General features: G+C 39.4%; 1 protein-coding gene across 1 annotated transcript; it reads left to right on the top strand.

Annotated features, from left to right (window-relative positions):
- The first annotated feature begins 10,026 nt into the window (after window positions 1-10,026).
- Window positions 10,027-11,179, top strand: ier3 (immediate early response 3). The gene has a single exon (XM_034872678.1). The coding sequence runs from the start codon at window positions 10,115-10,117 to the stop codon at window positions 10,667-10,669; it is 555 nt and encodes a 184-aa protein (XP_034728569.1). The 5' UTR covers window positions 10,027-10,114; the 3' UTR covers window positions 10,670-11,179.
- The last annotated feature ends 1,732 nt before the right edge of the window (window positions 11,180-12,911 follow it).

The following is a 12,911-nucleotide window of genomic DNA, read 5'->3' as shown; positions in this document are numbered from 1 at the left end:
TGTCAAACCTGAACAAGTCGTTTTGTTGCCTAAACATTAACATACCGTGCACGTTGAGAAAGGATCCCAAAGGGCTCCTGTACGTGACGAGTTAGAAAGGAGAATTTGTTGCCCATAGGATCTCATGTCGTTTTCACTTTTTTTTGTAGGATTAAATAGGATTTATGTTATTCTGCATGACAAACATAAATCCTATTTAATACGACACCTTTCAGAGTTTAGTTGTAGATCTTGTAAACAACCTGCGTGGGTTGATGACCTCAGAGAAGAGAGACGTACATGGACATATGGACTAACGTACAGACACACAGACGTGTTTGAGGGTTAAGTTGTCCTGATGGAGTCTGTGACTGCGCCAGAGTGACTCCAGAGGTGACTAAAGATTGAACTGGTCGGGGAAGAAGTATAAAAAGAAGAAGAACATGTAACGTCGCCTTGGAGCGTGATGACAGTTTAATGAGCAAACATGTGAGAGAACAATCAGGACAGATACTTGCAGGTGTGTGCAGCTGTGACTAAGTGTGGTTCCCACGGACAGACTCAGTGACAATTTCAGAGCATTGTTTTAGAGCGACCTCTTCAAATGTTGCAAAAACATTGAATTAAACTTTGATGCTTGTTATGTTCAATACAAGAAAAGCTAATTTTATTTTATCATATCTCATAATTCTTTCTGAATGCACAACATGTTATAATCACTATCATGTAAGGTAGTGTAGACTCAGTTTTTGAGACAATGCTTTGCAATGTACATCCATGCGTAATGTCAACTTGTGATGAAACTATGCTTTGTGCAGTGTTGCTTATTCACTCTGAACCAGTTGATGGAAACACTTCTAACTATGTTTTCTTTAACTTCTTTTATACAACATTTTAAAAGTTAATTTAAAATTCACTTGACAATTAGAAAGAAACATGAGTGCTGAACCTCAGATCTGCAGATCATTGACATGAAGGCCTGCATTTGAAAAGCGTGGAAAGTCAATAAACCGCATCAGTGCAGATTGCCATTGTGATAGTTTACACAACTCAAAGTTGGTGTTCCAGTTCATCACAAAAATGTTGAATGGGGTTGAGGTCAAGTTCTTCCATACCAAACTGGGAAAACCACTTCTTTATGGAGCTGGTTTTGTGCACGTAGACATGTTGAAACAGAAAAGAGTCAAACTTTTGGCAAGAAGTTGGAAGAAGATTATGGTCTAAAACATAATTTTCTTCCTTCCATCCTCTTCCTTGAAACAAAAAGACCTGAACCAGGAAGAAGGTGTAGACACATGTCAAGTCAAACAACTGCAAGCATTTATCTGTTTGCATCACTTTCCTCTTTTTAAGAAACAGAAACTTGAACCTCTAAGGTTATTTAAAACCTGAATGAAGATAATCTAACAGCTCATCCTGCTTTTGTTGCACTTCACCAAACGTCTACCTGCTTTCCCCAAAAGACCGACAGCTGTCAATCAGCATTAGCTGGTCTCCTTCATCCACCTGAGCCGACAACCACAGCAGTTAGCTCCTCTCCTGGCTGATTGGGTTATATTTCAGCGCCTCTGAATGAACAATGGTTGGCTTGAAGCCCCATTTGGCTCCAATTTGAGGAACCTTTCTGAAAGTGAATCTTGTTGTCCCTCCAAAAGTGATTTCTGGTTAAATGTCTTTCACACAGGAAACAAAAGCTACTTATCAACATTTTCTACTCTTCTAAGTTCCATCCTGTTGTTTTTTGGGGTCTGTTTTTCAACAAGGCCTCTTTAACTCTGAGGCTGAAGACTTGAAGCATCATAGCTGTCAACAATGCTACTCGACAACTTTACTACCTGTTACCATTGCAGCAGCTATATTTATAGACTGACAGTTTTCTATTCATTGACTACATCTTTTAAATCTGATTGTAGATCACTATTCACTGTTTGTAATGTGTGCAGCATCATTGTGCCCAAATTGAATTCCCCAACGAGGACAATAAGGTGTATCGTAGCGTAGCGAAACACGCTGCAAAGCCACGTGATGTTTACAGTCACAAATAGTTTTACACATGTTTGTAATTGTCACTATTCCACTAAGATAGGGGACAAATAAAAAAAGTTATTAGAAGCAGAAACACAGATTTATAACGCGGATCTGTTGAATATATTTCATGTGCGTGATAGTCTGTGAAACAGGTCACTGTTTTGGGGAAACATACATTCAAACCAGGAAACAAAACACCCCCATTTTACTGGAATACTGACAATGACAGTATGTGTAAAACTATTTGTGACTGTAGAGAAACAAAGGAATTTGGTAATCGGACATCTGGATCTTAAGTTATCAGGGAAACAAACTTCAGCAGCAGAAACAAAGATTTTTAATGCGGCTCTGCTTTATATATTTGATATATATCCCAGCTGGGAGTAATGTTATCTGGAGACGGATGATAGACACCGGTGTGAACTGCAATGTCTCTCGGCTGCCCACTCGTGTGAGTAAAAAAGTAGGCAAACAGAACACATCAATACAAAAGGATTTTGAAAAATACACTTTAAAGGATCCATTGTATTCATGTAGTTTGCATAATATTCATGAACATGTTTTACAGATTAAAAAAAAGAAAAGAAACTTCTTTAAATCTGTTGCCTTTATCAAAAAATCTAACTTTGGAGCTGAGTGAAGTTATGGAGACAAAGTTGTTGTGTTGAATCACATTATCAAATTGCCCAGAAATGAAAATTCTTGGAAGAGCCATTTCCTTTCTCTTATATTATTTTAGTTTGGAAAATGTTAATTCTGCAATTTGCACAGGCCCTTGAGCAGCCCATATGTTGACTGTACATTTGTCTTTTAATTGTGACCAATAAAAGTACTTTGACTTTGTCATTGAACCTCGACTCATTATTTCAAGGTATGCTGACAAAGATGTGTTTCCTACATGCTGAACTTTTTGTGTGAGTGTGAGTGTTGTGTGTGAAAATCAACAGTCTCAGGAATCTTACACCCTGCTGAGAGAAAATGTTTGAGTGTTTGAGACATATCTTCCAGCAACGTTCTCCTTCAGCCACCCAGACGCTCAGTCAAGGTTACCACTGCAGGGTGTGTGTGTGTGTGTGTGTGTGTGTGTGTGTGTGCGTGTGTGTGTGAGAGAGAGTTTTTGTAATTTCATGCTGTTGGAATGCTTGTCCTGCAGCAGCTTCAAATGCTTCTGATTCTTTCTGCAGAAGCTCACAGTGAAACAAAAGGAACAGAAATGTGTATCAGGTATGTAAAGCATGCAGGAGGTATCGTGGGGACTAAAAAAGACAGAAGACATGACAGTGACACTGAAGCACGGAAACGTCATCCAGCAGCTCCTTGCTGCAAAGGGCAGTCTAACAGCAAAGGAAAGAAACATATTCTATATACTGTATATAGCGTCCACTTGAACTGACGTTGACTTTTGAAAAATATTTCTAGAAATGTTACTAAACGTAGCTGCTGTCCCGTCCACAGCAGGACATTGCTTAGCCTCTGTGTCAGTACTCCTGTCGGCTTCTCCAAACTGGGGGCGTACCGAAAGCCATCTACTGTAGCTAATACACTGACTATGGAAAAGTACCTCAAACAACCCTACTTCAACAAATCCAAACTAGCCCTTTTCTGATCTGCTACTACACTATGACCCCCCCAGACCTCATAGGTCATCTGAGACCGGTCTGCTTTCCGTCCCCAGAGTCAGAACTAAACAGGAGGAAGCAGAGTTCAGTTTCTATGCTCCTCGTATCTGGAACAAACTCCCAGAAACCTGCAGATCCGCTGCTACTCTCAGTTCTTTTAAATCAAGGCTGAAGACCTTTTTTTTTACGTTGCCTTTCTTTAAATGATTGTTCTTTAAGGTTTAATTTCCTATACTGCACTGCAACTTTTATTCTTGTGTTTTTTAACTGATTTAGTGTAAAGCACTTTGAATCGCCGTGTTGCTGAAATGTGCTATACAAATAAAGCTGCCTTGCCTTGCCTAAAATAACCGCTGCTCAGACTACACAAACCCTGCAGGCTAAACTGAGTGGGAAAAAAAGATTTTATTATCAAAGACGAAATAGACACAGCCGCTTGTGATTCATTATCTCACTACTGACTTCTTCTTCCTCATTTATCATGTAATTCTTGTGAAGAACCAACACACAATAGTAGGAGCCAAGCATTGTGTCATGTCACGTAGTACTACTGTGGTATCAAATACAGTGAAACTATCACTGTGCCAAAATGTATTGAGTCAGTGGGTGGAAAAAGGGACTCCCATCAGGAGTATTTTCAGTGTCCCAGCTAAGAGGAATCTCAGCAGTGACTATGATCACATCAGACTGTTCATCACGAAATGATTCCAAAATGAATCATGGTCATGGTTATTCTGGTCTCCGCACCTTGTCGGTCACATTAACGTGTCACAATACAGTTTAAAGGTCCAATGTGTGATGTGTTCAGTTGTTCATGATCCAAATCGGTGTTGCCCTTTCACAAACATGTCCTTTTTCATAAATATTTACCACCACCACCAATTCCAAGTATTCCTTTTGGCTTGACATTTTACATTTGCATTTGCATGACCTGGGGTAGAAGCTCCCTAATCATGCGCCATCTTGAAATACGTTAGCCGGTAAGGGACATATAGGACATACTGCTCAGCCTTTTGCGGCTTCGCTGTCACGTGATAAACTCACAGGTGCTGCTAATGCTGCTAACGGGTATCGTTACTTTCCAGCCCTTCAAGTTTGAAGAAGAAAACATGGAGTACCAAAAATCCAAATTTCAGGAACTGGAGTCTTCTTTGCCAAGAAAAAAAAAAAACATATTGAAAGAGCAAACAAACGTCTTTTGAAGCGTGAAGGCTACTGTAGCTGCAATACGTACTTTGAATTGCGTGGTGCGAGAGAGTTAATTGCAATATATGATCTCAACGCTAGATGGTAGAAATTCCTACACATTGGACCTTTAAGGTAAGGGTCAAATGTGTGTCCAACTTCTGCAATTTGCCTGAAAATCCGCTTAGAAATAAAATACAATCTGATGAAATTAGATCAAAAGACTGAGAAAGTTATCTGTACATCCCACTACAAAGAAAAACTTCTAATTTAGCATGCTTTAATGGTGCCATTTTGACATCACAATGTCCCCGTGCACAGATCCAACTCCATAAAGAAACGGATTTTCCCAGTTTGGTGTGGAAGAACTTGACTGGTCTGCACAGAGCCCTGAAAGTGAAACACAACAGATTGTAAAAATGGATATTACAGCGCACACTTTCCCTGAGACTCTCTTCAAAGGTTTTTATGGTGTTTACCCAAAATGTGTCGGAGGTAGCTGGGTGTGAAAAATGAAAAAGACCACTTTTACAACTCCACACACCTGGCCGATCCTTGTCTGAAGTTAGCGTGATTGTTGGACAGTCTGCAACAATCATTTTGAACCCAAGTGTCAGTTTTGGACGTTGTCAGATCATCTGACAAGTACTATGTGGGAAACAAACTGAGGCATTAATGGATGAATGTGAGAAAATCCCTGCAGCCAAGGATGACTACGGGGAAAACTGGGAGCTGAAAGTGGCTCCAATTTTACGTCAATGCAAAGATATATATAATGTATATATAATGATTAATGCAGGTTTCACCATTAATTTGTTTCCCTTTATGCTGAATATCGTATACAGGGAGAATGACAAGAAAAACCTTGTACCTTCTATGGTCTGAGAAATGACATGAATAGTAACTGAGCATTATGTTCATTCTCTAACACAGGGCTGATGTATTGGATTTCATCAGGGGTATCTTTTGTAAGGCTGACCTGAAAAACTTTCCCTGCAGGGCATGATGGGATCAGATGTGTTGGCAGTCATGTAAAGAGGTAAAACTCCCCAGGCTTGCTGGTGCAGAGTCTGCAGAGATTCCCGGGAACTGAGATTATCTCTTTGATTGTTTGAGTTTCCTCATCTTCTTCAGAAATGAAAAAACCCCGGAAAGGAACCTGAAAGAATGACAAAGGTTTGATTGTTTGCTGTAAAAGTGCATCTATGTAAACTACGTTCATGACATGAGGACAAAGTTTTGGTTAAAAAGTTATATTTAAAGCATTAGTACATAACTTTGGTATTATCAGGGTGAGAGGTCACAGGATGGAAGATCATCTAGACGCACAGTTTTGTATTTTTCACTGCCAGTGATTCTGCAACATTTTCAGTCAATGACTACTCTGAATAATATATATATATATATGGATCTATGTATATATATACATATATATATATATATACATATGGATACATATATATATCTTCACATTTTTTATTATTTTCTCTTCAGAATATTTACGTGCAAGGCAATTTAAAAGGAACTAGACATTTTAAGAAATAAGTCAAATAAAAAATCTTTATGAACAGCAGAAAATGGCCCTAAAATTCATTAAAAAATCATATTAAATTAATAATCAACTCAGAATAGAGTGCTACAGGGATGAACCCCTGAAGGCAGCATCGCCCTGGTTCCCTCAACAGAAAGCTTACTGGATGTTTTTAGCAGCGGCAAACAAGAATTCATGATACTACACGACAATCTTCACAAATTAACACCACTTTTAAGATTTTGGAAGTGAATGCTATCGCCAGAAGTACGTAGCTAAGGCTGTAAAGAAACTACACCATGGTCACATGACTTCAGCTCCACCCCCACATGGTTCCAACTGATTTCACTAGTCCGGCGTTAAACTGTTTACACACACTGTAGTCTCATTAAAGCTATAGTTCATAGTTTCTAAGTAATGACAACAAAACTGTCGGTACATCCACATGATGCAAGCCTTCCATGAATAGTGGCTAGTAGCCAAGGAGGACACAGAGGATTTAAAAACCTGATGGACGCCATACTGAGAAATACAGAGAGAGTTGTGTGGAGCTGATAGTCTTAATTAACTTTGTAGCAACTCATTTGGCAACGGCTTGAATGTAACGGACGTTCATTAATATCAATAAGTTACGCGCTGAAGCTTAACGCCATTTACGCCATTTTTTTGCGTTGCATTTTAGGCCTTTGTTTTTGACAAGACCGCTTAGACATGATAGGGGTAGGAGAGGGGGAGTGACATGAAGCAAAGCGCCGCAGGTTGGAACCAAAGCGCTGCTTTGAGGACTAAGCCTCTGTGTATATGGGCCCACGCTCAACCAGGTGAGCTACCCAGGCGGCCGGCAAATGCCTTTTTTTTGGACACATACAAGCTTTAAAATTCATGGACGGGGTGTGAAAAGTGTCTTACCCTGACCTTGTTTCAGGCATCTAACCAAAAAGCCATTAAAAACCCACTGACTTTGACAAGAGAAAACCGGAAACGCAAACATGCTGCTAACTCATTTGTTGGTTTTAGGACATTCCTTCAGCACTCTATTATTAGTATAAACAGCTGTACTCTGTGTCACACTCAGCTTGGGCATGAACAGGCAGTGTCTTCCTCTTTGTCTTTGGAGTTTTACAACTGTGACATCCTGTGATTTCACCATTCAGAGTGACCACACAGATCAGGGTGACAAAATGACATATTAGAAAACTCACCAAAAATCCCTTTTGGGCAATAAAAAGATATTTTTAGAATCATTCAAAGCATCAACAAGCGGATGAAGCTTTAGAGAATCAGGATTTTAATAAAGTACATCTTAAATTCTGATTGTGATTAGTTTATTGTGTAATGGTTTTCAGTTGAACTTTCAACTCAAATGCCCACCTTTTACATCATATCCTGAGACTAGTGATTTCTACTTCCTATTCTCTTGGCCTCAACGGCCACAGCGGTGTTGAGTGTTTTGGCTTCAACATTTGCTGAAGTTTTGTGGTTAAATATACAGTCGACTTCTTGGTTTTATTGCAAAGCTCTTCAACTTCTCCCAAACGTCTTGATTTGACAAGACCATAGAGCCATATTTTATTTTTTTTAACATAAGAATACATTCGAATTTCATTTAAAAGAAATAAGGATCCATTTTTAATCAACCTAGACTCTGATTTCACTCTCTGGCATGTAATCTGTGGTGGAATAAGTATTCAGACCCTTTAACTGTGTAAAAGTGCAAATACCACACTGTAAAAACACTCTGTTACAAGTAAAAAGCCTGCATTGAAAATGTAAGTATCATCCTAGGGTATGTATGGTCATGTACCTAAAGTATTAATAGTAAATAGTAAAGTACATCATGCAGAAAAATCCTTACATTTTAGAAACTGGCACTGTCCAAACAGTTAATGGTCTAATCATTTCAGTTGGACTTGAAGCGCGTTACACTTTTGGGTAGAATAATTTATAATAAAACATTGCTAAGTGAAGCTGTGAGAATAATCTAGTTAAGTAAAAAGTACAACATTTCTCTTTGAAATAGAGTAGAAGTAGAAAGTGGCACAAAAAGAAAAGACTACAAATACAGAGGTGTAGTCTAATGTATTCTAGTGGGTATGTATATGTGTGTATATATATATATAAATACATATATATATATATATATATATATATATATATATATATATATATATATATATACATACTTTTATGCACCAATTAACGGTAGAAATTCCTTTATTTAGCTTATGCAAAGAATAAAAACACAGATAACAATTTATAAAAATCAAAATTATAATGGAGAGAATGTTGTCACATGCCATTGCTCATTTTAAAGCGGGTATATGGAAAACCTGGAGCCTTCTTAGTGGGTACACTGTGTATACCTGTGTATCATGTCGACTACGCCACTGCTCAAATGGATACTTGAGTGAATGTTTCAGTCAAGCTGTAGAAGGGAAGATTCAACATGAAATTTCCACATTTCACTGTTCAAAGTGTATTTTTAAAGAATACGTTTTCATCATTTAATCTACACACACAAGGTCATGAAGGTCAACATGAAACAGAACAGTTATTCACAGAAACATGCTTTCATTCTTCTTGTTCACGTTTCACTCCACGTTCAGTGATGAACCTGAACTCTGTGTCCAGTAAGAACACCCTGCAGAGCATTGAAGGGATGATTCGAGCTGTGTATCTTACACATTGTTCTGTGTTTACAGTCAACTCAAACCTCACAGATTCTCCTTTCTACTCCACTAGAATGTCAGACTACATTTGTCTGACAGCTTCAGTCAATTCTCTGATGACAGTTTTCCATCCCCTTCCTGTCCAGTGTAAACAACGCATCTCCAGATGTGTTGATGTTGATTGTTTGTGATGAACTAAAGGATGAAGTGTTCCTTTATGGGTTGAGAAAATTCTCCTACTTTCTCAGATAAATAAAGTATTAAAAATGCCTCTTGGATCAGCTGGAAATGCATTGTCAAAAAGCTGAAAACAGGGCGGATTTTCTGAAACTGTGAAAACTTTTTAAACTTTTTGGAGATATAAGGTTCTCACAGGACAGCAACGCTACTAACATATGATGATCTTGCAGAAAATAATGCATAGCTCTAAAATTGAACTACCCAACAGCATATATAGTAATTGAAATGTGCACAAAAATTCGTCTACAGCAATAACATGCAACATACACATGCATGAAGCAGGAATTGTAACCCAGAAACATCAGATATGAAAGGAAAACACTGGCCGGGAACACTTTAATGCATAATACATATCTTATTACTCTAAATAGACTTGCCTTCCATTTTGATGAAATATACTTTTTAAATGCCGGACTTTTACCTGTATTTGAATATTTTTAGTCCAGTGTTAGTAGGCTACAATTACAGGCCTACTGAAATAAATGACCAAAATACTTCTTACAACACTGTAGATACATTATATACTTATTATAGCCTATACACTATTTCAATTATCTCCTTTATTTGATGTGTTCACACAGTGATTATTTTACCAAACCCTGATGATTCAGCTCCGGATACAGCCGCCACAAACAAGAAAGAATTATGCAAATATTTCGGTTATTTTCTAATTGAGCAATAGCCTAAGGTGCGTTTGATGCCGACAGGGAGTGGCCTGCTGTGTATGGGCGTTTCGAGAAAAAAAACACAACCTGATCTTGAAGATATTTAAGTGTGAGTTCTGCGCTGTGCAAGTCATATCTGACTTTCTGAGAGCTCCGAGACAGAAACACAAGAGAAGACATAACAAAACTCTGAGAAAAATGTACTCACGATCGGACAGCATGACCGTAACAGTCCAGCGGGAGAGCTTCGGCTTCTCCGGCATGGCGACCCGCAGCACAGAGCCGGAGGTCTTCACCTTCGAGCGGGTACCGGCTCAGGCCACAGCTGTGCGCTCCTACGTGCCAATCCGGGCAAAGAAGCGCTGCACCCGTGTCATGTACCCCGCTAAAGTCCGCATGCACCTTCCACCACCGGAGAAGAACCAGGCCAAGCGCTGGCTGATCATCCTGTGCCTGGTGGTGTTGTGGCAGATCTACACCGAGGATCCCTGCGCCGAGACGCCGCTGGGCAGCGCAGACAGCTCGGTCAACGACTACCAGGGTTTCTCCTTTCAGTCCGCGGAGGAGCAGGCACTAACAGACCTCAGTGCCAAGTCGACCGGCGGTGAGGACAGCCGCTCAGTCACTGAACAGATCATCCCGAACCCTAGCCCCACGCCCGGCCCGGAGGCAGAGAGCAGCCGGTTCGAGCAGAACGCCGAAAAGAGCTACGTAGTGGCCCTGCTGGTCTACAGACTGGGCAGCGACAACTGAAGCCTCCCTGGACTCATTTACCTGTAACCCGACAGAGTGTGTGTGCTTCTGAAATAGACAATGAATCTAGCTGGAGTTGATCCTCAGCAGGCGCTGGAGAACAGCGATGCGCCCTGGGCGGCGCAGCCGGGCAGAGAGCCCCATGAGCCGGCTTCTCCCCTGCTAGCAGTCCCCCGTTTCCGAGAGTGGAGGAGGACACAGTCTGGAATGAGAGACACTTGAAATAAAGAAAGAAATAACTGTGAACACTTACAAAAAACTGAAACTTGAACTAAAGAACACTTGAACGTATTTATGTGTGTGATTTACACACAGACTGGAACATAGCCTACTCTAATTGGATGTTTTACCAGTTTAAATAGACCTAAGTCTTTGAAAACTGTCAACAGGCTACTGTTGGCCAACGAGCTGAAAGAGACACTAATATGTCTGTTGTCTGAATGTCTTATTTAGTTATTTATTCTATTTGCTATTTATTAATTAATATTTTAAATAAAGAAATATCTAAAAGAAGTTCCTGTTTCCTGCCTCTTCACTGAAGTGCACAACATGTTTTGACTTTATGTATGTATGTATTTCTGGGTATTTTTGATCGATGTAGACATTGTAATATTGGATGTTTCTGCAGAATGCACTAGGTCCCGGGTCTTCAGCGTTTTTAAACCAAGGACCCCTTAACTGAGAGTGAGATGGAGCAGGGACCCCGTACTGCAGATATGTATAAAATGAAGTTGCATATTAAACTTGGTCTACTATAATCCTATATAGATTATTACAAATATTATAAAGCATTTACAGATCATCATATACCTTTTTTGCACATAACACTAAGCTATCGAAATAACAATTGTTGGCATCATTTTATAAATCATCTCCTAATGTTAAACATACACATGGCACAGGGAATCCTTATTAACTGCATCTGTGGATGGTTGTCTTAGTAACTACTGACCAAGGCATGTAAGCCTATCATCATTGGCGTTTTATACTTGCAAATAATATGTTGGATTTCTTTTTTGATTGCTAACGATGCAAATGATTCAAGATGATAAATATCTCCAATTCTAAACAAATATATCCTTAAAAAAGAGAAGACTGCCTTCATTTTCCCATCAGGTAAAGTTGCAGGTTCTAACATCTGGTGTAAAAACAAATAGAGTAGGTAAGAGGAGCACATTAGAATAATCTGAGTACTGTAACTGCATGTAAAACAATGTTTGAACACAGACATTAGACGAAGGATGGATATGGGTTTTAGCATCAGTCTGAAGAGATTTCTGCAGACTCACTTTCATTTATTGCACGTTTCATGTTGTAATATCTATAAAAAATATGAGGGTTGCTGAGTCACAAACCCGCCAGTGTGGAGCTGCTCCAGCTTCAGGTTACATCACAGCTTCCTCCACTGATGATCAACACTTCTTTGCAGACTGTGTTATTCCTCTTGTTTAAAAATAATAATAATTTAGGTCTTTCTTGGATAGGACAGCTTTAGAAATGAAAGGGGAGAGAGAGGGGGAACAACATGGAGCAATAGCCCACAGGTCAACCGTTGCGTTCCAGGCAACCCATGACTCGTGTTTTCAAAACCTTGGACCCCTGAAAGTTCCCTGGAATGGCAGTCAAATCCGTAACATACTACCCGTGAACTGGAACCAGGTCGTTGTACTCCCAGTTACATTTTTTTGACGTCACACATACATAAACAGCAACGGCGACCCCTGATGATGTTGTACAGACACCGGTGATTAACGGCGAGAAATAGAAATAAATAGACATGAACAGGCAGCGAAAAGTAATTCCACACATTGTAATCAAAACAATCCACATAAGATTGTGTATTACTAGAGGTTATGTTTATTAAATGAACCCAGAGGTGAGTAGTAACAAGTTACATTGACTTCATTACATTTACTTGAGAAAGTTTTTGAAAAGATAATACTTCTAGGAGAACTTTTAAATTACCGTACTTTTTATTTTTACTTGAGTAGATTTGTAAAGAAGAAACTGTACTCTTACTCCACTACAATAAGCTACAATCAGCTTGTTACTTTTTTGGTATTCTACGTGTCATTGTTTTAATGCCCCCCCCACGCTCATGCCTCATTTGGATGTTTTATTTTGACAGAGAGAGAGACGTTCGTTGAAAGCTCTACCACGTGACTGTGTTTCATCAATCAAACGTTGTTGTGCGGTCTCGTCACGTGATTGTACTCAATCTCATTAGCGGGACGGGTTAGCT

Source organism: Etheostoma cragini, chromosome 5 (assembly GCF_013103735.1).
Source record: "Etheostoma cragini isolate CJK2018 chromosome 5, CSU_Ecrag_1.0, whole genome shotgun sequence".
NCBI classification, from domain to species: Eukaryota; Metazoa; Chordata; class Actinopteri; order Perciformes; family Percidae; genus Etheostoma; species Etheostoma cragini.
Note: the sequence above shows the minus strand (reverse complement) of the source record. Positions and strands in the feature narration are given on the sequence as shown.